Source organism: Neopelma chrysocephalum, unplaced genomic scaffold (genome assembly GCF_003984885.1).
Source record: "Neopelma chrysocephalum unplaced genomic scaffold, ASM398488v2 Primary Assembly neopelma1_106b, whole genome shotgun sequence".
Taxonomy (NCBI): Eukaryota; Metazoa; Chordata; class Aves; order Passeriformes; family Pipridae; genus Neopelma; species Neopelma chrysocephalum.
The window spans coordinates 627,520-654,114 of record NW_020897771.1 but is presented as its reverse complement, the minus strand read 5'-3'; the positions used below and the strand labels follow the sequence as shown (position 1 = coordinate 654,114).

The following is a 26,595-nucleotide window of genomic DNA, read 5'->3' as shown; positions in this document are numbered from 1 at the left end:
AACAATCAAATGTTTCCACCCGGAAAAAGAATCCATTCAGCACACAAGCTGGAAAAGATGCTCATCCAAAGGTGGGAACTCGCAGCGTTGAATCCCAGGTTCAGGCCAGAACTGCTGCTGTGATGACATGACCAGGATGGGCCTCACCACACCTGGATTTATGTCTTTTACGTGGAATTTCTTGGGATTTTTTTTTATTTCCTTTTTAAGGAAGACTTGCAGTTTACAACATTTAGCTCATTCTCCTTGGCTCAGGTATTGCCAGTCCTCAGCATAAACCCCCACTGCTCCCATCACCACCTCTACGGGGGTCCACCAGGAGCTGCTGTGGAACAGCCCCTGCTCCCATCAGCTCCCAGCCCAGATGTTGGATTGGAGCAAACAGCAGCTCCCCAAAGTTTGCTGCAATGGAATAATAAGGGAGATGGCTGCTAAGATGGGCACTTGGCAGATATTATGTGCTTTCACATCCAGCAAGATTTCCATTATCAGTCCCAGATTAGTGATTAAGGAGCATTTCAGTTCCTGGAACAATCCAAACAGAATCCACAGAGCTCATCTCCTCTCCATCCCCTGGTACCCTCCCAAGCCTGGCAGCTCTCCCCAGATCCATCCCTTCCCTGCTTCCAGCCCGCTCTGCTGAGCACAGAGGCAACACAGACTCTCTCCTGGCACACTACCTGTCTTGGGGTCTTCCCACAGCGCCGATATCTTGGCGACGTAGGGCATGGATTTCTTGCGGGGCCCGGATTTGAGGAGCACAGTGTCGCGCACCCGGATGATCTCCCCGTCCCTCTCCACGGCCTGGTAGCTCTTGCGCATGGCTGGCTCGGGCTCGTTCTGCAACACACAAACCACAACCTGGGGTTTGCTCCCCCAGCCCAAGACTTCTTTTTTCCTCCTGTGAATTCCAACCTAAGCCTCTGCAGGGCTCAGCGCTCCCGCTCCAACAGATCTCCAGGAGAAGTCATGCAGCGTAAGATGCCGCTTGTGGCGTCTCTGTTCCCACCAGATTGGTTCATAACACCAAAGATCAGGCCAAAGGAGTTACTTTTTCAATGGGTTGGACACTCACAGGTAAAGGGAGGTCACCGAGGACCAGCATCCAAGTGCTGCAGGCCACACACAGCCATTGCTTCCAAACAAACCAAACCCCAGCTATTCCTCCAACGTCGTGCTCCTGGAGGAGCAGGACATCATCAGCAGGACAGCCATTCTCACTGAAAGGAACACTCTTATTTCAAATTAAAACACATTTGCTCCTTCCATTCTGCATAAAAAAACACCATCTTCAGGAAAATCACCTTTTCACCTGCCTGTCTGGAAGGCATGGACAACTAGGTGTGTTTTGAATGCTGTGTGTTTGCCTGACACAAATAAACCAATAAAACATGAAATATTTGACACGAACAGGGCAGGGATTGGCAGGGAGGCCGTGGCACAGAGCTTTCCTTAGTGGGATTACTAAATATTCCATTGTACCCCCTGACAGTACAAAGCAATCACTTTTGGGACTGTAAACTGGGGGCTTTCAGTTTGTTTTTGCTCTGAATTTCATTTCATAACACCTGAGCAGGATGGTTTGACCTCCTGCCACATCTCCCCGGCAGGACTGGCAGCATTTTAAGGAGATTAAGGCCACGCTGCTCCTTTGGGGTGTCACAGCCTGAGGGATGGAGGCACAAGGCCAGTCCCTGCCCTTCACAGCTTCATCCTGGCACCTGTGATCAGCCTCAAGAGCTGCAGCTCCAACACCTGCCCTGGCTGATGCTCTCAGCAGCCCGAGGCTGGGCCACCACAAAGCAGCAGCACAGACCCCGCCTGGCCCGCAGCTCTCCCCTCCTCTCCCTCCTGCTGGCATTTACTGCACATCCAACCTCGTCCCACCTTCCCAGACACCACGTGGGGCCGCATTTCAAGCTCTTATGTTTTAATAAGATGAAGGATATTGCCTTCTCCCTCAACTGAAGTGGACTTTACTGGAGTTAATTGAATTCCCTGGCAGGAAATCTCCCATCTTACAGGAGCCAGCCTCTGCCCCTCAACACAACAAATGGGAAAGTACAGACAAGTAATCCCCGGAGGAGTGACAGGCTGTGCCACCATGTATGTTACAAGAAAGGGGAGTTTGGGGTGCTGGAAAAATTCCATCTGGGAGCCAGGATACTACCTCAGTCCTCTGTGCTCAGGGATATTCCTGTGGGGCTACAGGCCAATCAGTGAGAACCACCTGCCTTGATGCCTGCCCCTGATAATGAGGGTAAAACATCCCTTACCTTCTCAGACAGGTTTGCCCTACCCAGGAGGAAGGAGGACGATCCCTGTAGGAGGGACTCCCCCGTGCCACAGGTGCCACCCTCGCACATGCCAGAGCCGGGAGGATCCGGCAGCTCGGCGTTCCAGCTGAGCCCAGCACAGGAGCAGCAGGTTCTCCTCCCTTTCCAAACCCCTGCCACGCTGTGCAACGCAGCACCGGAGCACTCAAGAGAACAAACCCAGCAGCAGCTCTGCTCCCACTTGGAATTCCTCCGAGAGGTTCCGGCTGGCACCCAGTGACCATCTCCAGCCCAAACCCAGACCCAGACCCCTCCAGCCTTTGTGCCCTCAATCTCTGAGGGTGCACAAGCCCCCCCAGGCCCAGCACTCCACACCTACCACAACGTAGACGGCCTTCTCACAGGCCGTGCCCACGGGGATCCAGCCGTTGGTCGCCCTGCGCCGGCTGATCCGCTGCTGCTTGGGGTGGGAATGCGCTCCCGCCGCTTTGCTGTTGGAGGCGTGCAGGCAGCCCGGCGTGTTCCGCAGCCCGGACTTGGAGCCGCTGGGAGGCTTGGAGCTCTGTGGACATTCTCGGGCCATGGTCTGAGGGTCAGAGTTGGGGGTCTGCAGGTGAGGGACGGGCTCTGCAGCCGGTGGCACGCTGGGAACGGGACATCCTGAGAGCGGGTGGGCAGGAGAGGCGGGGTGTCCTGCCACCGGGATTGTGAGGTTCAGCTGGTCCAGAGACTTGCAGCCTTCTGACGGGAGGGAAGAAAAGAGACACAGATCTCATCTGAAACATAAAGCAACTACACAACCAAGACCGCCCCGAACCACAGCTGCGTTCCCCCGAAATTCCCCGTATTGCATTACAGCAGTAAAGACTCTCCACGCTGTAATTCCATTTTGCACTGTCACTGGATCCTAACAGCAAAGCCATTCCCGAGCCTGCGTGCTCCAGTGCTCTGCCGATGACACTGCACCACAATAAACCCAGCTGAATCCCAAGGAACGCCAGCCAGGAATACACACAAGGCTGGCCAGTGCCCAAAGCAGCTCCAGCTTGTCAATATGTGTAAAAGAAATAAAAGGTTTATGGGAACGATGGGAAGGATTAAGTCGCAGTAGCAGCAGCAGCCAGCTCCTTCCAAAAGGCCAAATTCTACTAATCAGGGAAAATTGAGACGGTTCTCCAAATTAAGTCCAGAAAGAGAAAACAAGGTGGAACAGAACTGCAAGATGCTGCACCCTCAGCAAAACCGTGTCCCTGCAGCAGACACAGGAACCACAACAGGTTGGAATTTGGCTGACGCTGCCTCTCGGAGCATCCCAGAGCGCCTCGCTCCGCTCAGGAGTCACAAACAAGCCTCAACCCAAGCCGATGGAAGAGCCAGTTAGATTGGAATTATCTCCTGTCAGCAGGAAAAAGCCTCCTGGACCCATGTGTGACGCCTCCCTGTTCCCTAACCCTGAGTGTGCTTTTTGGGGTGACCAAAGGGCAGCTCCGGGCAGGCTCCAGGATTTGCCTCAGACTGGAGCATGTCCCTGCGGAGCTGCTTACAAACGGGAAGGGGAAAATCCATCCCAAGTCAAGCTGAAAAACTGCTGAGAGCCCTCGGAGAGACGGGAAGTTGTTGTCTCCTGTCTCCCCACTCACCCTCCCTGAGGGGCTGCAATGGAGCTGTGTGAGGGATGCCATGGACCATTGCCACTGTCACCAACCCTGAGCAGCAAACGCCACAGGAACTCGCTGGAGAGCATGGACACCAGGATGTGGGCACTGGCAGGCACAGGACCACAGAGCAGGGAATCACCTCTCAGGTATTCTGCTTAAAAAAGCAGTTTTTAAGCTCGAGCTAAAGCAGGATGAAGCTTCACAAGAATACGTACTGAAGGTCAGGGCAGTCAGTGGTGCAGAGCTGCTCTCGCCGGCACCCCTTCCAGCCTCTCCGATGGCACTGAGCCTAAAGCAGCTCTCACAGCCTGTCCTGCCTCATCCCCACCACCCTGCTCCCATACTGCCCTACGTCACAGCCTCAATCTGGACCACACAGACACTGATATTCCCACATGAACACCTGGAACACACCAAGTCAGACAGATGTAACACACGGCACGTCAAGCTGGATCCCTCATCCCTCATCCCATCTCCGATGGGAGCCTGCTCCTGCAGCCAAAGTGCTCCTTTAGTTCACTAAAATACCCCACTCTAGGGAAGGAAAATACTTCAGAGGTGCACAATCATATAAAAATCAACCCCTGGGCATAAGTCCCTGTTAATATTTTCAGAGACCTCCTTATAGGCTCCAATCCACAAACCAAAACCTAAATGATTCTGGTGTTGTAGGATTTTAAATCCAAGCTGCTCACAGGAAGGAAATTACAGCAGTGGAGTGACACACTAGTAAGTATCCACTGCTGCTGCCCCTGCCAGCACTGTGAGGAACCACCAGTCCACGAGGAGGGCTGAGTTCTGGGAAACACTCCGTCTGCATCCTTCTGGCTGCACAAAATCAGAGGCACCAGCGCGCGACACGTGAGGAACAAAGCAGACTGGTATGACCTCGGGGCACTACACGGAAACTGTCAGGCCAGAACACACTGCTCAGCTGCTTGTCTTGTGAGCATTCCACTTCCAAGAGCTCTGAAGCCACCAGCGAACCCTGGCTGGCTGCTGCCGTAGGAAGCAGCACCATGAGAGCGGGGATATTTCGGGAGAACGGAAATTACACTTCAACCAAAGGTTCCAGAGTTTCAGCAGCTTCCTACAAGGGAGGATGACAAAGCCTTTCTCGAACCAAAATGCCATCCACCTACCTGAAAATCTGTTTTCAGTGGGTAAGTCGTGCCAGCTCTTGGCTGGGACACGAGGTTTTAGCGGGAAGATCCGGCGCTGGCACTCCCAGTAGCTGGAGAAGCAGCCTCCTCTACAGACTGGCTGCTCGCAGCACTGTCCACCCTGATGGCTTTATACAAAGTGCTGGTGTCTGATAACCCCCACACAACACAACACACTTAAATTTTTAAAAAGCTATTTTTCAGCAGCAGCAGAGGCAAAGCTCCGAGGTAAAGCAGGAAGTCTGAAAAGCAGGCGGGGGACAGAGGAGAGCCGGGCAGGTAACAACTCACTGGGCACCCTCACCCCTCCTCATTTCAGGGCTTCATTGTCCCACGCTGGGAACAAAGATGGGACCAAGAATTCCCAAACTAACAGCGTGCCCAGCACTTAGACCCCCTGAGTGAAACTCCCTATGCAGCCCTGCCAGCTCTGATCCACGGAATCCAAAGATCCTGCATCCCCCCAGCCAACACCATAAGAGTTAACAAGTCCTGCTTCTTCACACGCTCTGTGAGGATGTTCAGCCCCCAGAGCGAGATTTTGGGATGGCAGCAGTAACTCTGGCCGGCGTGCTCCGACCCTCGGCTCGGAGCAGCGCGGCGGGACGGCTGCGCCTCCCGGAGCGTGCAGGAACTGAACCCCGCTGGTTTTACACAGATCAAAGCTCGGCGGCAGCTCCGGCACGACAAGCCATGAGTCACCTTCTCGCCGCCCGAACCTTTTCACCGATCCTCCGCTTTCCACACCGACCAGACCTTCCGGTGGGAAAAACCCTCCGGGCTAAACACGAGGGAAGGGGAGGTGGGAGGCGAGTTCTGCAACGAGACACCGCGCGCGCGGGAGGGGGAACCGCCATCCCTCTCCTTTCTCCCGGGAACGCCGCCCGGGACTCGCCTGCCCTCGGCACCTTACCTGCTGCAAAAGGCATTTTGTAGGGGAAGCTGCTCCGTCCCGCGGTCACGCTGCCGACGCGGCCCTCGGGCACATGCACCACTCCGCAGACGCTGAAGCTGCTCAGCGCCGCTCCCTGCCCGCAGCAGTACGGGGAGCTGCACCAGTGCAGGGGCTGCAGGGGCGCGCCCGACGGCAGCGCCCCGGGAGACACCAGGAGCCCCTCGCAGGTGGCGGCCTGCGACAGCTCGTCCTTGGGGTAAACGGAGCAGGGGGAGTAGCCACTGTATCCGCTTTGGCCATAATAAACGTAAAACCCGTTCAACGGGGTCAGATCCGAGGATTCGTAGAGACATCCACAATCCGCGTGATTCCCGGGCACGGGCAAGGGAGGGAACTGCTGCACGGGAAAGGAAGGCTGATGAAACTCCTGTTTGGGGGTCGGGGATTTCTCTCCGGGTCTTCCGTACTCTGGCTTCATGGAAGCTTGTCCTCCCATGAGCAAAGGCAGTCTGTGGTAGAAGCCCTCGGTGCTTGCGTAGGAGCCGGACAGTGACTCGTAGGGGACGGGCTCTGTCGTCCCGTAGAGCCTGGAGGAGTCCCGCTGCTCCCCTTTCCCAAAGGTGCCCAGGGTCTGGCCTTGCCAGCCGTGCTGTCCGTCCATTTTTAAGCTGGTCGCTTCCTTCTTGGATTTGACACAGTTCTTCCTCCCGGCTTTGGCCCATTTGAGCATGGATTTCGAGCAGTGGTTCTCGGACTTGCCCTCTCCGTCCGATTTACTCCGCGGCTTCAGAGGCTGGTCTTTCTCGTGGGTCAGCTTGAGGAAGGCCACGGCGTTGAGGCTGGCCAGTCTCTTTGGGGTGGGATGGTAGGAGGCGGCTCCGTCCTCCCTCTTTGTCCCATCGTCAAAGACCTCGTCCAGCGAATGCTCGCAGCTGTTGCATTTCTGACTGGGCTCGGGCCGATTCTTTCCTTTCCCGGTTTTCACAGCCGATTTCTCCAGCGCGGGCCAGTTGTCCCCAGCTTTGCACTGCAAGCCCTTCAGGGCACAGTCCCCAGCGGGTTTCCCGGAGTCCCTGCGGAAGCGCCTGCCGGATAACAAGCCGTCGTCCCGTTCGAAGAGCAGGTTGTTCACGGCCTCCGCGTTCAGCGAGGCCAGGCGGCGCTTCCTGGGCTCCGACGGAGCAGCATCGAGGTCCTGCTCCGGCCCTGGGTGAGTCCCTGGGCCCTTCTCCCCGGGCGGATCGCTCTTCCCCGCTCCCACGGGTTGTGCTTGTTCAGAGAACAAACCCTCCATCCAGCTGGGAAGGTGCTTTTTTTTACAGCTCTGGCTCTGCTTGGACAGAGACCCGGCCACATCCTCCAGCCGGGTGAGCAGCACCTTGCAGGTCTTTTTGCTGACCGAGGGGAGCAGGCGCCGGCGCAGCGGGTACGTCTTGCGCACCTCACGCGGGCTCTTGCCTTTGTGAGTCCCCACGAAGCCCCCGGGACCGCTGGGAGCCTCGGAGGCGTCTCCGTCCCGCTGCTCCCCGCGCTCCGTGCCGGCCCTGTCCATCCTCCTGCCGCCCGAGGCCTGGCCAGCACAACCAGCTGGGTGTTTCAGAAGGAAAAGCTGTTTCTTCCGGGCATGCGTCATAGGATCAATGTCCAATCCTGGGAACGGACAGGAGAAAACAGCCATTAATGTCGCCGAGAGGGACCCGGCTCCGCACACAGCACCCACTGCCAATTAGGGGATATTTGGGGAAGCTTGTCTCTATACAGCACAGCCTGTTTGGGTGATGGCCAGTTAAGCCAATTAAGAAAAAGGATGCAATTAGATGTGGTTTAATATCAGGCCGCGGAACATGATAGTAATTAAAAGCAAGGTGGTGATGACAAATGCCACAGCAGCTGGGAAAAGCAGGGAGCTGTTCACCCAGCTCCCTCTTACACTGGTGCTGTTCCCAACACTTCACAAATTCCCATCAAATTTCCGAAATCTGAAGGCTGGTACAGGGCATGGAGCAGAAATAAACCCCAGCCTGTGATTTCCTGCATGTTGATACAGGCAGGCTCTTCCAGTGTTGTTTTGTGAGACAATTAGGCAAAAGAAAAACAAAAAGTCCACCCACTCGGGGGGAAAAGAAAACTTGGGCTATTAAACAGAGACCTGCCAACATTAATAAATTAAATCCATGCAAATCCCTGTGCAGGTTGGGACCTGGCTGCACACTGCTCCTGTCGTCGAGTCTTATAAAATTGGGGACATTAAACACCAAATCACGTTGGGCAGGGAGGCCTCGAAGATACATCCACGGGAGGAAAAAGAAGCCCCAGCTTCCCGAGTTATCCAGCAAACCAAAAACTGATCTTTAATTAAGGAATTCAAGAATTCTGTGGTGCAAAGGAGCACACGTTCCCATAAGAAGCTGCAGGTCCAACGCTAAGACAGGATATGAGTGGGTGATACCAACCCATAAACGTTAAAAATGTCAGTGTAAATGAGTGATAGTGGAATAGATTTAATTAAGTCTGTCTCTGAGCATCAGAAATAGCAGAAAAGGACAATTACTTGCCTTCAATGGTATTTACGAAACAGTCAAATTCCATTTATTGGCACCAAAGAGCTGATCTTTGTAGCAGCATCCACCTAGGAGGGGTTTGCTTGTCCCTGAATCAGGATTTGGGCTGGAACTCCCCTCAATTGACACTAGTCTGCCACTTTTGAGGCGTTTAATTAAAGCTCCTACTGCTTTGGCAGTGATTAGAACAAAGCTCCCGAATTACAAGAACTGTTCATTTGATATGGTTTAATCAAGCTGATAATTAGATTATCTATTTGAAATAAGCTTGATGTGTTTTAATTGACTTGCTTATATATGTGTTAACTAAGGGAAATTCAGGGATTGAAACCCACTGGGGTTTGCACAGTGCTTTTCTGGATGTCAGGCCCTTCCTGGAGTGTTTTGGGGTGACCGTGTCCTTCCACCCTGTTAAACACGGGATATTTCCCAAGGCTGGTGCCCCGACAGGGGGGAGCAAACACTGATGCACGTGCGTGTTTTTCTTATCAGAAATTAGGGAATTAGGAGGATCAAGTCAGACGGATTTCCCTCCACAACTGGAATTCTTCTTGCACAAGAGGCCAAACTGAGCACACACCACCTCTGGAGTTTGGAAGAGGACTGTAATTTAAAAACTGGCTCGGGCAGAGAAGGGTTTGGCAGTGGCACACCAGGCATCCTGCAGATCCATGCCCTGGGGAGGACAGCTCTTCCCAGGCTATATGGACCAGTGGTTTCCTTGCAACTCTGATCCTATTTTCCTGTTATCCTTAATGAGAGCCTGAGCCTCTGGCAGAGGTGAAAACCCCAAAATAAATAGCCATGGCTTTTCTTAACCCAGCATCAGCCGCCTCATTCTCCTTAGGCTTCCGCAGGTAGGAGCCTGACCTGCCCTGGCACCACAACATCCTGAGGGTTTAGTGCCCAAATCAGTTGGAACATTCATTAAAAACTGGGCACTATAGATGTGACTTCGTTCACACCACGGCTGCTCTAAAGTTAGGAAAAGCCTGGGGGAGATTCAGGGAAGCAGTTTAAGACAATCGGGATTGTTCAGTCTGGAGAGGAGAAGCTCCAGGGTGACATAAATTGTGGCCTTACAGTGCCTGAAGGGGCTGACAGAAAAGATGGAGAGGGGCTTTGGACAAGGGCCTGGAGTGACAGGACAAGGGGGAATGGCTTCCCACTGCCAGAGGACAGGGTTAGATGGGATATTGGGAAGAAATCCTTCCCTGTGAGGGTGGGGAGGCCCTGGCACAGATTGCCCAGAGAAGCTGTGGCTGCCCCTGGATCCCTGGAAGTGTCCAAGGTCAGGTTGGGCGGGGCTTGGAGCAACCTGGGACAGTGGAAGGTGTCCCTGCCCATGGCAGGGGGTGGAACTGGATGGACTTTAAGGTCCCTTCCCACCCAAACCATTCCAAGATTCTAGGATTCATTGCCAGCACCTACTGAACAATCCTTAGCATGCTGCACTTCCCAGAAGTCTTTCCACACCTCCCCAGTTACCTGCAGTGCGTGGATTGCTTTGGGATGCTCCTGCTGCCAGCTCACCTGTGATGCAGTAATCCCTTCTCTTCCCCCCGGCACAACACAGCCACAGAGCTTTTGAACGCTGCTCAAAACTCAGCCATCTGACAGGCAAGTGCATCATCCCTCAAATCAGAGCCCTGCCGAGCCTCCTTCCAGCGAGCATTGTGCTCCTGCCAGCTGGGAAGGGAGAGTGGCAGAGCTCTTCATCCTCTCTCCACCTTTGTATTGCTGCACAAAGCAAAGGAAAGCTGCCTGTGCCCACAAGTCTTCCAGGAAAGCACAAGATAATGTGGAGAACTGAAAGTGAATGTGCTGAAGCCAGAACCACCCGTTTACTGCTCGTGGCTGAGGAGCTGGATTAATGCTGAGAAGACACTGAGGTGTAACTCTGTGGGAAATTAAAGTTCCAAGCAGCTGCATCCAAAGCCCACCAGGAATTTTCAAGCTAGTTGGAATTGCTGCCTCCTTATCATACAATCCCAGCATGGTTTGAGCTGGAAGGGACCTTAAAGTTCATCCCATTCCAAACCCCTGCCATGGGCAGGGACACCTTCCACTATCCCAGGTTGCTCCAAGCCCCATCCAACCTGGCCTTGGACACCTCCAGGGATCCAGGGGCAGCCACAGCTTCTCTGGGCAACCATCCCCTGGCAACTCCTTCCTCAAACTGGACTAAACCTCAAACAGTTCTGAAAAACTGCCTCTGACAGCTGTTGAACCCAAAGCAGACCAGGATGAAGAAAAATTAAAAACACTTCTAATTTTCTGCTAGAATAAAACCACGACCCAAACAGCAAACTCAGGAGAGAGTTGATGCCTCATTAGCAGGAAAAGGAGCAAGTGTGATAACAGCTGCACGTTCTGTAATCACGCAGCTGCAGCATCTGTCTCTCCCTCTCCAGCACTTGATTGCAAGGGAAATTAAAGGAACTAGTCTGGGACTACCCCTTCAAGCCCCATTTCCTCTCCAGAGCTCCACCACGGAGACGCACGTTTCGAGGAGACGGTGCCAAAAGCACAGAAATTAAAGCTTTTAAAGCTCCTAATCCATTTGGCACTTCAGTGATACACAAAGAGTTACGACAGCACCAACCTCCTCTCCGTGCACGGCACCGCTCCGACGACTCCCAGCCCCATGTGCTTGAATCCCATCTATCCACTTCCATTGGAACAGCTTAGGCTGTGACAACAGCCCTACAACTGTGGGTATCTGGAGGATTGGCTCCTTTCTCTCTGCTGCTTTTACAGGAGACTAATTCCCAGTGCTCTCAGGAATGTGTTGCACGGAGGAAGCCTCCCAGGAGCTCTGGGAAATCCGGATAAATCTCGGCAGCATCAGGAATCCCCGGCTGAATTACCCAAACACCGTGCACGTCCCAAGAGTGGAAACACCACTTCCATCTCAAATGTTCAGAAAATCTGTCATTGTTGGAGCCTGCAATTTGTCTTCCCTGGGTCCAGCCTGATTTTTCTCCGGAGACCCATCGAAAGCTCCATCATCCACACGCTCCGGAGAAAATTGTTTATACAGAGCTCATTAGGCTGCAGAAAGGGCTGGTTTCTCTCACTCATCACCACAGCCCTGACCATTGGACCAGAGCAGGATTAGATGGGATACAGGGAAGAAATCCTTCCCTGTGAGGGTGGGGAGGCCCTGGCACAAGTTGCCCAGAGAAGCTGCAGCTGCCCCATCCCTGGAAGTGTCCAACGCCAGGTTGGACGGGGCTTGGAGCAACCTGGGTTAGTGGAAGGTGTCCCTTCCCATGGCAGGGGGTTGGAATGAGATGGTCTTTAAGGTCCCTTCCCACCCAAACCATTCCAGGATTCTGTGATTCTATAAAATACCAGATATATTAAGCGTCACCCGTTCACACAGAATTGCCTGTTACAAGTTTAAATAGGTTCTGTGTAAAGCTGCCGCATGACAGCTACACAAACAACAGCCTAAAAGATCCCTACAACTAATTTGAAAAAACAAGTCGAAAATATTCCGGGACAGGTTTCGCAGTCGTGTTTATAGAAGGAGCACCAGCTTTGCCAATCAAGTTAATCAAGGTTTAAAAAAAACCCCAAAACCAAAACCCACACGAGCCCTGCTCATCTGATTTTTCATACATGCAAAATGCAAACTGGATTCCTCGGCGGCAGAAGGCTGAGTCTGGTAAAATATCAATCACATGTCACTTTGCTCAGATAGCTCTGGCACCCTTCCTGTTCTGCAGACAAAACGGAATAACACATTATTCCCAAGGCTTTATTTTGAAGAACAAGGTGTGAGGTTTTTCTATAGTAAATATTAAAGCTCTTCTATATATTACACTCACACCCTTCCACGGCTGCTTTAGGAGCTTCCTCCAAGCTGCTCAGCCTAAATAATTCAGGCTGTGCCGTGATTCCGTGTACTACACGTGTGGCTGCAAACTGTGCTGCCGGTGGGAATTCCAAGGGCAGGTGCATCCCTGCCAGCTCCTCTCCATGCCATGGAGCTGTCACTGCCATCCTATCCCTGGATCAGGATTTCCCTTCTCCTCTCTCCGGTACATCTCCCCCCACAAAATGCTCCCTTCGCTCTCTTTCCAGTAGGAACTGTCTCGGGATCCAAAGGCAACATGTTCCTACTCAACAAGCTCAAAAGTGGCTTTAGGGGAGAAAAAAAACAATGCAGGAAATTCAGGGAAGGGCAAGGCATCCCTTCAATACAACATTCCACTAATCATCCTGAATTCTGACCCAAAGTGCAACTTCAATGGCTTTTTTTGTTTCCTTTAAATAATGTTCATCTTATTTTCCCCACCTCAGAGTGTCCCTCCAAACTGCCTGTGCCCCACCTTAGCATCCTAATCCTTGGCACTGCAGTTCCAGGTATGGACTCCAGGAGTTATAATCTCTGAGAGGACAGCCTGGATTTTAAAATTTAACTAACATGTGTGTTTATAACCTCGACTTGAATTTAAAGGAGCCTTAAGCCCAAGCAGGCAAAACAAGGCTCTGTTAAAGAACAAGTTCACGTCGTATTTTCGAGGATTCTTGTGTTCTGACTCATTCCCAGCTGAAATATCCTGACCAGAACTGCCTTTTCAGACTAGAACTGCACTCTGGATTATTTTCAGTTTTAAAATAAAGTCCTTCAGGCACTATCAGCTTTCATCTGCAAATACCTTTTGTTTTTATGTGGTTTTGAAAGCAGTGGCATGTCACTTCACCCTCAGCTGGGTTACAAGCTGCCCATGCAGCAGAACAGCTCTCTGGGATTTCACGTTTCCTCCATCAAAAGTTTTGATTCCTCTTTCTATTCAAAGTTTAACAGACATTTCAAAAGAAAACAGACTTTCTACTTCTTTATTCTCACTTTCTGACCATCACTTGAAACACCAGAATTAAAACCCCACACGGCCCCGGTTGAGGACAAGGGTGACACGGGACGACTTATGCTGAGCACTTGTCCATTTGAGAGCTTCAATCCCAACCCAGAACTCAAGTCAAGGAAAGATTTTACACAACTCTCACATTCCCCCTGGAATCCCTGGAACCAAACCCTCTCCTTTCCCCATGCCTCATAAACCACAGTGCCACACTGAACCCTGAGCAGAGCTTAAATCTGAAGCCAATTTTGTTGGATTTGAACTTAGAATTAAAAAAATCTAATTCCTCCCTGTGAGGGTGGTGATGCCCTGGCACAGGTTGCCCAGAGAAGCTGTGGCTGCCCCATCCCTGGAAGTGTCCACGGGTTGGACAGGGCTTGGAGCAACCTGGGCTAGTGGAAGGTGTCCCTGCCCATAGCAGGGGGTGGAAAAAGATGATTTTTAAGTCCTTTCCAAGCCAAATCAGTCTGGCATGCTATGAATCACAGAATGGGTTGGGAACTTCTGAAATAAAAGTCCAGATGTGGCTTTAAAATAAACAATTCTTTTTTCCTTCACAAAATGCAGCATCAATCACCACCACACTTACAATGTATATTCACACATCTGCTGGTGACACGGCTATGACCGAGGTAGAACTGCCAAGCCTAACTAAACTTGCTTTAAACCTTTCCTCCCTCTCATTAATGCCAGAGACAGTATTTACAAATGCGTAACTCGCAAGGCAAGCAAAGAAGTTCCACTGGAAATGTCACAACTCGACTGGTTTCATGCGTGAGGTCAGTCCAAGGGATGGTGCTGACGCCTGAAAGGACAACAAGTTCCTTCATTCCTAAGGTGGTGTAAGCAGAGAATCACTGAAATTTGGATCAAATTGGATAATTTAAGCCCAGGAAGTGGAGGGACTCGGCGTTGCCAAAGGTCCTAAGCAGAGTCAGAGGAGCATTTCTAGGGACCAGCAGCAGGCACGGTGTTGCCATCAGAAACCTGGGGAGAAAACTCTCAGGCAGGAGCTGGATGTTGTGACACATTAAAATACCAGGAACCACAAGCCAAACACAGGCAATTCAGCCACTCTACTCTCTCTGACAAGGAGAATCCCGCTCACTGGAACAGTGCTTCCAGGAGAGCCCATTTAACTCCCATTAGGAGCTGCCCCAGCTCTTTCATCCCTTCCCCACATCATTAGAGGTGTATTTAAACACACACGTTTGCTCGTGCCCTGGGTTTGATCAGTCGTGGCAACAAATATCACCTTTAAATAGACTGGACAGGGTTTGCAGCCCACGCTGGCAGTGATTTGGTTTATATCCACTCATTAAGGTGCATTAATGGACCCACACATGCGTGACAGCCCTGGGCTGCTCGGAGAGGCAGCGATTAAACACACCCGGTTCGCACAGGGAGGGGACACCTTCAATCAGCTGGGCCACATCAACTCCAGGTCACCAAAACACTGCTTGGATTTTGTTCCATCTTCTACAGCCGGGAGGAAAAATGGACTGAAAAAATCAGGACTGGTTAAGAACAATGACTAAGCCACGCACCCAGTCCCCAGAGCTCCAGGTTGAATTCGGGGCAGGGGGGGTTGAAAACATTTCCATTCTCACATCACTGCAGGTCACCATGGAGCCAGTGGGAACTTCAGAGGATAAACCATCGGATCCCTGGCAAAAGAGCCTAAATACAGCTCCCTTCTGGGGACCACAAAGCTTTTAAAGAGTTTTATGGAAATGGCAAGGGTGCCTCCAACTGGATTTTCAGGAAGTCAGGCTGTGGCTTCAAAACATCCAGGTGTGGTGAGTACTGGGGAGAAGATTGCTACAAGTGCTACAGAAGCTGTTCTGCGCAAATGATGCTCTGATACTTCAATAACACCCTTCCCACCACCACCACATGCTTCCTCCAACTTCAAGAAGAATATTCCTAACAGAAAAAAAAAAGGGCAAAACTTTTGAGGAACTCTTAGCACTGCCTAGTGGAGAAACAAAACACAATCAGAATCACCCCCTTGATTATCAGCTACAGGATTGGAGAACATTAACTGCACACTGAGATGTTCAACACGTGGAGCAGAGGGATGGGGAAGGGAACAATCACACATCCCAGGCACCCACACAGGAAAAGATGCAAATGGTTTGGAGCTCCAGGCTCCAAGGAGAGGGGTACAAGGAGAAAACATGTGAAGCCAGACCACAGCAAATGTGACCAGAGAGGCGATCCCAGAGGGATTCCTGAGCTGCACGAGCTGCCAGCTGAAGCAGAGCCAAAGTGGCAGCGGGAGCCGCTCGCAGCTACCGGGCGAACAGAGGAGGAACTGGTAGGAAGTTTCCAGGAGCTGCTGGAAGATCCAAGCAAGCTGCAGCCAGCTCTGCTTTCTCAGGCTGTGCCCAGCGTGGAAGGGTAAACAGCTGATAAGCAGGAATGTGCTGCAGAGCCCCCCCAGCAGCCAGAACCCCCCTGTTATCCCGCAGCCTCGGACCAAGGACGATTCCCAGTGCCCGTGCCCAGCACACACCTCCCCACAGCCAGTTTTCCTGCTGCCGGTCCAAATCTTGGGGGGATTTGAATCAAAGAGGATCTGACGCCGGACAACAGCTGCAAAAAACTCTGAGCTGGGGAGTCTGTGCCTCACATTGCAGTTACAATGCACAAGGAGATGATGTATCCACGCAGGATATCCCCAGATACCAGAATTCCAGCTCAACTATTTGTCACAGTAAAACATTTGAAGCCAGCAGCATTCTTTAAACTAAAATGACAGATAATATCCCATTTTAGAGCTCCAAAGTGAGATCCTTACTCCTCATTTCAATAACCAAGACAAACACTTTATTTAACAGTTGTATTAACAGGTAGAAATACACTTCTCTCTGGAAAGCCAGGCACACTTACAGTCTTAGCTTCTGCAGGATTTAAACTCTCAATTAAAGGTGAATTCCTGTAAATAGGGGGGGAAATCCTCATTTCTTCTGAACAGAAACCAAGCACTAAGTCTGATCTTAAATTTACCCAAACACTTCTTTATATGCATATAAAGACTCCTCTGGGTCCATTCACAGCTTGCTTTGCTCAGCTGAGGGACTGCACAAGTTTTCATACAGCTCCACGAGTTTTCCAGCCTGACACATAGAAAATTAGGACCTCACTGTCCAAACCCATGATTTTAAGCATTGGAATGGGCTGCCCAGGGAGGTGGGGGAGTCCCCATCCCTGGAAGTGTCCAAGGAACGACTGGACGTGGCACTCACAGTGCTCCAGGCTGGGTGACAAGGTGGGCATTGGGCACAGGGTGGACTCCATGGGCTGGGAGGGCCTTTCCAACCTCAGTGATTCTGGGATTCTGTGATCTCTGTGGGAAACTGCAAAGCTCTATGAGCTGGACTGAGACCTTGGGGGCAGCACCTGAAACCACTTTCCCCTTTTTTATTTTACTGTTTCATTTACACACAACAGAAGCTGCTCTGAGAGGAACTGTCCGACCCCCAAGGCCTCCAAGCACTGCTCTATGCAGGGTTATTACAGCAAACTGGGGTTTAATCATATTTAAGCAGTGAAAAGTCAAAAGTGCTGCTGCTGTGCTTTCCCCCTTTGCCCCTCCACGATCCACTTCTCCCCACTGCCTCCCATGGTTTCCTTGGAAACGTACGCAAGCTTAAATTGGATTGACATTCACTTAGTGGACAGATGGAGTTTGGAACAGCCTGAAATTCAAGGCCGAGTCTTGGGATACGTCACGTTATCAATGAAAAGACCACCCCCTAAACCTCGTGGGAAGGTTAAGGATCCCCTAATTATTCCGTAAGAGCTCCGAGGTGGCACCTCAGGAGGGTCAGTGCCCACCCATTGTTCTGCCTGAAAGCACCGGCCGAGCACGCGACGAGCTGTGTCGGGAGGGAGGGAAGGATTTAATTTTTGTTAAGCACTGAGAAAACAGGGAAGTTCTTAAGCTCATTAGTGGTTTCAGGCAGCAGAAACTGCTGCAGATCACACGTGGGCTGAGCACAGACAGCGATGCTCCATCCGCACTGGAATTAAGCCACTCGCGTCCCTAACTTCATCCCTGGGCTGAAGTCATTCCTGACAACTGGTGCTGACCCACGGGCCCTTGAGAGGGACAGGGTTTGTACCACGCCTTTACAGCCCCAGAGGTGCCAGGACTGCACCTCCAGCAAAGCTGATCATTTTTTCTCAAGTGGGAATTACTCCCTGGCTCCTCTTCCACTATATGGGAAGAAATGGAAGTGGGAAGAAATAGAAATGGCTTTTTTTTGAAGGCTGGCTAAACAGTGCCTTCTCAATCACATTGTCTAACAGGATTGGAAAGGATTCACCTCTTTCCAACCAAAACACAGGGAGGATGAGAAACCCCAAATAACTACATTCCTAGAGATCTTTGATGAAATCCAGTACTTAAGAAAGGGAAAGATGGGATGACAGGGCTCTCACAGGGGACAAGGGGGGCAGCCAGCAGTTACTGCACATTCCCCCTCACCAGGTGCTTGGTTATTGCAGGTACCACCCCCGGGAATTAGGGATTTACCAGAGAGTTGGGGTTACCAGGGGACTTGTAAGGAATAAATCCCCAAAACACCTGGTTCACTTCTGCTGCTTGTGCAATCTGCTGAAATCTCAGGAATTCCCAGTTTGGGATTTACCTGTCCAAGTCAGGATTTCCATACCTGTTCTGCCACATGGCGTTCAGCCAGCATTTGAGGGAAATCTCCTTTTTTCTCTGTCTACAAGTGATTGGAGCTGCCAAGTCCTTTTCCTTTAAAATTCCTGCTCACCTTGGAGAGAGCTCTGGACCTCCTTACTCTGAGCCACCTCTAGTCTCGAATCCTTCCACTGATTTTGGCTGAGCTGAACAAAGGAACAAACCCAAACATGCCTCTTGCCTCTATTTTTGAGGAGTTTTTCCTTAATTAAAAATAAACCTCCTGCTGCCCCACTAGTTCCCTCCACAATCCTACACCTTCCCACCTTCCTCCTCCTTCCAAACCTCCCATGTTTATCAATATGTGATTATTGCAGCTTGTTCCCCACTGCCCCCAGGTGCTCTCCATCCTCCCTCCACAGATGCCTCCTCTCCACCCCTGCTCAAATCCTGTTCTTTTTTTTCTGGAATTCCCAACCCTAAGCCAGTGAGAATGCACTCAACCCACCCACTGCCCTAACACAGCAAGCATCCCAAAGTTATTCCAGGGATGTGGATCCTGCTCCGTTCCAGGGGCTACGCTGGGTAACGAATTTCCCCGGCGAGGATCCAAGGATTGGGAATGCAAGGGTGCTCCCGGCTCCGGCAGCATCCGCCTGCTCCACGGCCACTCAGCCACGCTCCCTCCAGCCTCCAGAGCTCAACTCAACCATCTTTTCCTCCCATCCCTGGGACTCCCTGTTTCCCTTCCCCGCTGCCAATGGAAGCCCGTTCCAGGTATTCTGCAGGCGCCGGGAGACACAATGAAGCCGAGCGGCGGATAAAGCCGTGCTGCGGGAAGGCAGCCGGAGCTCCCGATTTCCCCAGCTTCCCACAGGCCACAGGCAGGAACAATAGAAGGCCAGGCACGGTGCAGGGAGGAAGCAATGCCCGGGATCTCGATGCTTCCCCAGCACCGGGGTTTTATTTCAAGGATGATAATCCAGACACTGAAAAATCAGCTGCCAGCGAAGGGCCTTTATTCCAATTATTGCCAGGAAAACGCCTGCTTTTTGTTCCTAAGAGCATCGTAAATAATTTGAAATATTGAGATACGGGCAGCTGCTAAAAGCCAAGATCTTTCATTTAAAAAAATAAAAAAAACCCCAGGCTGCTGAGCTGCAGAGTTTCAAAGCCGAGCATGAGGAAAAACTGCTGGAAGAACAATGGGTGCCAGCGAGCGCTCCTGGGATGTGCCTCACAAAGGGGGAAAGGCTAAAAATCATCCTTGCCTTCAGTCACACCTTTGTTCCGGAGAACTGGGACACGAGGAATGCAGCACCCGGCAGCAGCATCTCATCCCTGAGCACGCCACGTTTCACACAAATCCCACCTGCGCCACGTGCCGCTTCCCAGAGCGCTTCCATCCACGGCAGGACAGTGCCCAGGGAATACAGCAGCAGGAAAATCCCACCTGGGCTGCACCACCCTCCTCTGGGAAGGGCAAGGAGAGACACGAGGCACACGGATCCCAATGCTCTGACACCCGGCTAATCCACCAGGCTCCTGTCACGTGTGACAGCAAACAACCCCCAAATTCCTGGGCTGCCCCAAAGGCACTGGGAGTTTTAAAGGGCACACCAACCAAACGATTCCAAGAAGCCCTCGATAAGACCCAACCACGTACCCACCTATGATCTCAGGCAAGGCTTTTATAAAAAGGTGATAAAAGCAGCATTCCCGGCCATGCCACGTGGGAAAAGTGCTGGAGCACGCCGTGCTCCGGGGGAGCTGACACACATCCCTCCCAGGGAATAGGTGTTTATTTAGCTGCACACTCAGCTGGACTCCCAGGGGGACTGCCTGGTGCCACTGGACTCACAGGCTGTTACACGGCTCATTCCCACAATTTTTTAATTTAAGGAAACGTTCGTGTCTTTCCCCATCCCCAAGAGCTCAGCACTGCCAAAAAGCACTACTCAGAAACCAGGCAAAAATCATCGTGTTATTTTTGACCCACGTGGGTTAATAACCCCCCACCCTGTATGCAGCATGTATACAATGTATTCCATGTACACAGATACCTGGCTGATGAAAGGGAAAACAGGCTGTTTTTTCCTCATTTTCAGCTGCTTCTCTGCAGAAGCAGAGCAGACCTGCTGTCCCCACCGAGAGGCTTCCACCGTGATTTAACTCAAACTACAACTGCATAATTTCCAAAGGATAATACTGAGAGATCAGAGATTTTACAAAGAGGTTCGGGTCCGGTTCCCTCAGCTGACTGCCCTTCTTACACCCCACCAGCTCTCCATACCCTGATGTTACAAGGATGTCACCCGCACAGCAAGAGAAAAAAATAACATGGAACAGATCAGTTAAGCTCCAATGGCACAAATACTGAGGCCAAATACATTACTTTTAAATCAGATTTATATTTATTTTTCTTAATGTCATCCTTGGGTTTCTCTCTTTAAGAACACCAGTCCCTCATTTTACTTTATGGCAAGATGAAGTTTTCCAGTGCCCTGTTCTTCTAACAGAAGGGGTTTTTTATTCTCACGCAATATCACTGTGACTCTACCTTATTTATAATAAAGCTTCATGCTAAAATAGCAAATTTGGGCAGTAACTGGACAAAGGCCTATGGCATTGTCCCATACCACCACATTTCCTTCTGTCTTTTAAGAGATAAAACCAGTAGTATTATATTTAAGTGTGTTTTCCCTATTTAAAGAATATCAGGTGCCATACAAGTGCAAAAGAGGGTTAAATCGTGATGGTCTTGTTGAAGATAATTCATGCATTCAGAGCAACAATCTGGCCATGAATTTTAATATTTTTTGCCATTAAAATCCATGTCTCTGGTGTGAATGGAAGAGGAGCTGCCATGCTGGACAGAGAGCATTGCTGAAGGACCCAAAGCCTCCAGTCCTCGTGCTGAAACACAGAGCACAAATCCTGAGCACCCTCCACGAAACACCCCTTTTTTCCCCTCCCTTTAAACACAGTTTGCATCCAGAAGCTGCAACGTTTTCCAGCCTTTGCAACTGGGAGAAATAGCTGAAGACAGCCCAAATGTGCAGCTGCCAATATAACCTGCAGCTCCCCTCTGAGCTGCTGGAAACAGGAATGTAAATACAAAGCGAGGTGAGGGAGGAGAGCAAAGCAGAGCCCTTTGGATGGGGGACATCCCCCGGGACCACCACATGTCCCTCGCTGTCACACACCAGCCACCCTGGCCCCTGCCAGCCCACAGCTTGTGTCTGGAGTTATTTTAGGTTTATTACTTCTTTGGGGTGTTTATTTTTTGGTTTTTGTTTTGTTTTGGGGTTTTTTTTGTATTTCCCAGTTATCTGAACCACTGCTTGTTTATTATTAATAACATGAGAGCTTTGACTTAATTGGTTCAGCTGGTCGGGCACGACGCCGGGCTCGTTCTGTCCCTGCTTCCATGGGGTGTATGGAAGTGGTTAACTGAAAACCCAGAATCATTTAGGTTGGAAAAGACATCCCAAGACCAAATCCAGACTGTGACCCATCCCCACCTTGTCACCCAGCCCAGACCACTGAGTGCCACATCCAGTCGTTCCAGGAATGGGGACTCCACCACCTCCCTGGGCAGCCCCTCCCACTGCCTGACAACCCTTTTCCTGACGAAACTCCTTCTGATGTCCAAATGGGGACAACCAGCTGGGAGATGGGGCAAAAAAAGCCCCACACAGTTCCTTCTGAATGTGATATTTGCACAACTGGGCACACCCTCCTGTTTTTGCAGTGCCAGGTATCGTCATTCCCTCATTTCCCTGCGATCCAAACGCAATGCCAAGCAGCAAACGTGCCTTTGCCTCCCATTCCTAATTATTTTTCAATTGTTTACTTTGGACAGCTTTGCTGCTAAGGGCTTATTTTCAGTGCTGCAGCAGCATTAGGAAAGCATTTGCTGAAGAGTGGATTTCCCCCAAATCCTGGCCAGGTGCTCCCTAAATCGGATCTCCCCGAGCTGGACCAGCACACATGTCCCATGGAGCCCCCGAGTGACACACCATCACAGCACACAAAATTAACCTGCAAAAACCTCCAACACAACAAGTTCCACCTCAACAGGAGGAAGAGCTTTCCATGGAGGGTGGCAAAGCACTGGAACAGCTCCCAGGGAGGTTGTGGAGTCTCCCTCTCTGGAGACATCCCAAACCCACCTGGACACGTTCCTGTGTCTCCTGCTCTAGGTGGGGATGATCTCCAGAGGTCCCTTCCAACCCTAACAGTCCTGTGGTTCTGTGACATTGGTTAAAAAGGCAAATAAACACTAAGGCTGCTAGAGAGGGGACAGAAAGGTGATGGACATGACTGGCAGGAAAGACAGAGCACTGACATTAAACTGAACTACCAAGTTGGATGAGAAACCTCAGCGACCTCCAAAATAACATTTCTGCTACAAGACCCAAAGCCGTGACTGTTTTCCCCCCAAACCCCACATTTCTAAGTGGCATTTTATTGTCCTGTGCAACTGCCACCATCAACGCCCAGCAAACAGAGCATCTGGAAAGGATCCACCCTCCCAAAGTTCAGGGAATTATTTTCCCTCGCAGGTTTGCTGTTTCCCAGCTGGTTTTACACCTATCAGTGATGCTACACTTCCCTGCTCTGCTCCAGAAGAGCAGCTGGAAAGCTCTGTTGGAAATGCTGCACTGAATTCATGAGGAAAACAAACAGAAATCAACGTTTAAATCCAAAATGTCCCGGTAAACCAGACTGACACACGGTTTCCTATCGCCAGCAAATATTTAGACAGTTCCAGCTGAAGCTGGGGAAGGATTCAGGTAGCCAGGCCATGCCAAACGTGAAGGATGGCTCGGGATGAATATGTGAGCAGGATATCTCTGCTAAAGCGATCAGCGGCGTGCTGGTATTTAAATCACATTAAGATTTCAAAAGCATCAGTCTATCACGCAGCTCGTGGCACTCTTTCCCGCAACCACGAGGATTGGAAGCCTTCAAACCAACCCCTCGGCCCCCCCAGCACACCAGAGATCCCCTCGGCGCGTAGCAAGCGCTCGCTAATTGTGGCGAACTGATGGGCAGATCAATTAACCAGGCGAGCAAAAGCCCGGCAGAGCCTCTCGCTTTGAGCTTCGCCTGCTCCTCACAATGATGACTTCAGATGGAGCACGAGGGGCAGCTGGATCCCTTAAAACAAAACACAGCCACAACCTCCCTCAGATAAGCATTTCGCGGAAAGAGAGAGGGGAGGGGGAGAGGCGAACAGAACGGATCCCGAGCGCTCGTATTTTTTAAGTTTTCGCGGCTGCTCCCGGGGAGCAGAGGGGTCCCCGCGGCTCCCCGTGCCGGGTGTGGGGGTCCCTGTGCCGGGGCTGGCTCCGAGCAGAGCCCGGGGAGCACTTGCTCGTCTTCCCGAGCTCTGCCCAGTCACATGTGCTGGCTCCTGCGCCTCGTAGAAGCAGCTGGAAAAGAGGGAGCCAACGGAGCTGCCTCCATTAGGAGCCACCGCTACACAAAAGGAGAAGAGGAAACGAGCCCTCGGCCACCGGGGCTGCCGGCAGGAAAGGAGAGGTGTCCAGGGCCACGGGGAGCGCCCGGCAAGTGGGGAAAACCGCGATGGAAACGAAACCCGCTCCGCTGAGCCCCGGAGAGGCTCGGTGGCACCTGCCCGACAGGGACGCGGGGCTCACGCGGCATCACCTCGGGAAAACACCGGGAACTCGACGGACTCACCCGCTCCACCACCAACCACATGCCCGAGGGGCTCACGGCCCCGCCCGGCCGCCGGGACCCCCAAAACCCCGACCCCCGCCGGGCCGTCCTGTGCCAACTCCCGGCCGGGCAGCGCCGGCTCTGCCCCGACACCGGCGGCGCCGCGGGCAGCGGCGGCTCTCCCGGGGATCGACCCCGCACCGGCGATGCCGGGGTGAGCAGCCCCCGGGGCCACGAGCCCCGCAAGTCTCGGCGTCCCCCCCCGCCGCCTTTGTGCTCCCCGAGCGGCCGGGGCGGGGGGCCCGGGGGGCTCGGCGGGGCCGCTCCGGCCTCGCACCGGCGGGACCGCGCGGGATAACGGCGGCCCGGCCCGGCCTGAGACCGCAGTGCCCTCCCGGCGCTCCCTCCCCGCCGCCGCCAGGGAAGTTCCCGGTGGCCCCGCGCCCCCCCCCACCCCAACCCCCGGGGCGGCGGCGGCGGCACCTGCTCCCGGCCCGGCGGAGTTCCCGGGGGTGGAGGGACGACGCGGTGCCGCGTGGGGACTCACCGGGAAGCTGCCGCAGGCCCCGGGGGGAGAAATCCAGCGGCGGGAGCGCCGCGAGTCCCGGGCTCCGCGCCGCTGCTGCGTCAGCGCCGCCGCCTCCTCGGCTGCGGGATGGGGACGAAGCGCCGCCGCCGCCCGCCCCTGGCCGCGGGGCGTCGCGGAGCGGGCGGGCGGAGGCCGGAGCGGGCGGCGGAGGGGCCGGGAGGGGCAGAGGAGGGGGCGGAGGAGGGGGCGGAGAAGGGACCGGGGGCGCCGCCGCCGCCGCCGCCGCGAACTCCCCGCAAGCCGCGAGCGCCTCCGGCCTCCTTCCTGCTTCCTCGTCCGCAGCCAATCGCCGCGCGCCGCCCGCCGCTCGCCCCGCCGCGCCGCCCAATCAGCGCCGCCGCCCCGCGCCGCCACCGCCCAATCAGCGCCGCGCCCGCCCCCGCCCCGCGCCCCCCGGGCCGCCCCCCCCAAACCCCTCACGGAGCCCCTCAGCCCGCGCCCCCCGCGCGGGGCTCGGGATCACCGGGACAACCGGGAACACCGGGATAGCCGCGCTCCCGGGGGCCCCCGACGGCCGCGGGTCTCTCGCAGGACGGGGACGTGAGGCGGCCCCGCGCGCTGTCAGGGACACCCCCCTCCCGCCCCCCGGGACGCCCTCGCCCCTCCTGGGTGTGCCCGGAGCATCCCGGGGGCAGCCGCGCTTAAACCGAGCCCCCGCATCCAAACTCCGGGGAAGTCGGGAGTCACGGCGGTTCGGCGGGAGCCCCGCGGGAAGCTGCCGGGGAGGAGAGGCACGAGGCGCGGGGGGCCGGGCGCCCATCATTCCCACCCAGGGATGGGCACTGGAAAGGCCACGGGCCCCCCTTGGCTGTGGCTCCCCCCGAGCGGCCCCGTCACCCGGCACCGGGGAAACACCCCTTTCTGTTTTAGGGAAGAAAAAGCCAACAGGGAGTTCTCTGGTGTCCCAGAGTTTCCCCACAGAGCCCGTCCCCACCGGGACACGCCGTGACCGTGGTCTCCATGGTCTCACCAGGAGGTGTGACATGACAGCGATCGTGTCTTCTTCCCAACCAGAACGTCTGGAAATCTCCGTATTCTCCTCAAAAAAGGATTTAAAACCCTAAAGGAGACCCCAAAAGCCTCGAAGTTGTTTAATATGTGTTTGGCAGCAATACAGCCCTCGCCACTGAAACCCCTCCATCAGTTGTAGAGTGGGGTTTTTCCATAGAGTCGTGGAATCTCCTGAGTTGGATCACGAGTCCCACTCCTGGCCCTGCATGGGACAGCTCCAGCATCCCACCATGTCCTGAGAGCCTTGTACAGACTCATCCTGAGCTTTGGCTGTGACCACTGCCAGGGGGAACCTGTTCCAGCACCCAGTTTGTCCTATTGCTTTTAAACCTGGGAAACCTCCAAGGAGGAACTGGCACATGGAACAAGAAACCCATGGGGCTAAATGCACACACAGTGAGGGTGAGACCCTGAGGGTCTGCTTGAAATCCAACTAAACTGCAGGAAACCCAGGAAGCTGAAATACTTCCTGCCTTATTCTGGTGGTCCTCGGTCCATCAGGATCTTGCAAAGAGAGCAGGATCAAACACTGGTATGATTTTTGCAGGATCCAGATGCTACACAGGGAAAGACAGAATGAAACTTCAGCTATTTGGAGATAGTGATTCCCCAGAGAAATACCAGTCACTGGTGAAGCAGCAGGGAAAAATAAATATCCTTAACGGTGACACCCCTGGAAGCCCTCAAGGTGCAGTAGGGCAACTCTCCTTAAAAACACCCTGATATTGTGTAGGAGTTGGACTTGGATGATCCTTGTGGGTCCCTTCCACCTGAGGATATCCTGTGATTGCCCCATTTCACTGCTTCCCTTCAGAAATGCCACCTTTGGATGAGACTTATCCAGGCTCCATTTAAGGCAGTCGAGCATCGCCAAGGGCTGTTCCACGAGCACAGACGTTGTCTCTCCTCAGACCAGAGCTGCTCCCCACCTGAAAAGCAAAGGCAGCTTATATTGCTGCCAAAGTGCTCCCTAAAAATTATATTTTATGGGAGTTCTTCCCTCTGCTCTGAGCCACAGGAATGGGAGGGAAACCACAGCGCTGCTGAGACCAGAGCGAGCTCAATTCTGGTGTAACACAGAGCACACTCGCTCCAGTTATTAGAAGTGATTTCCAAAGTCTACCCCTTGGACTCCCATTGCTAAACAGAGTGACATCTGTAGCAGGAAAATGAAGAATGTGGGAATCCTGAAGTTCTAAATCCACCCCACAACTTCAGCA

The 26,595-nt window shown here is 53.0% G+C and overlaps 1 protein-coding gene across 2 annotated transcripts in view; it reads right to left on the bottom strand.

The window, feature by feature from the left end:
• Positions 1-24,538, bottom strand: part of BAHD1 (bromo adjacent homology domain containing 1) — a 31,423-nt gene extending 6,885 nt beyond the window's left edge. The window contains exons 1-4 of one of the 2 annotated variants that reach the window (XM_027696371.1): positions 24,323-24,538; positions 6,011-7,642; positions 2,656-3,017; positions 681-840 (exon numbers count right to left, since the gene is read on the bottom strand). In XM_027696371.1, coding sequence (XP_027552172.1) covers positions 681-840; positions 2,656-3,017; positions 6,011-7,625 — 2,137 coding nt within the window. In that variant the 5' untranslated portion in view covers positions 7,626-7,642; positions 24,323-24,538. Of the gene's footprint in view, positions 1-680; positions 841-2,655; positions 3,018-6,010; positions 7,643-24,322 lie in introns of those variants that run through there. The other variant, XM_027696370.1, reaches the window with a different exon arrangement.
• Positions 24,539-26,595: the final 2,057 nt, after the last annotated feature.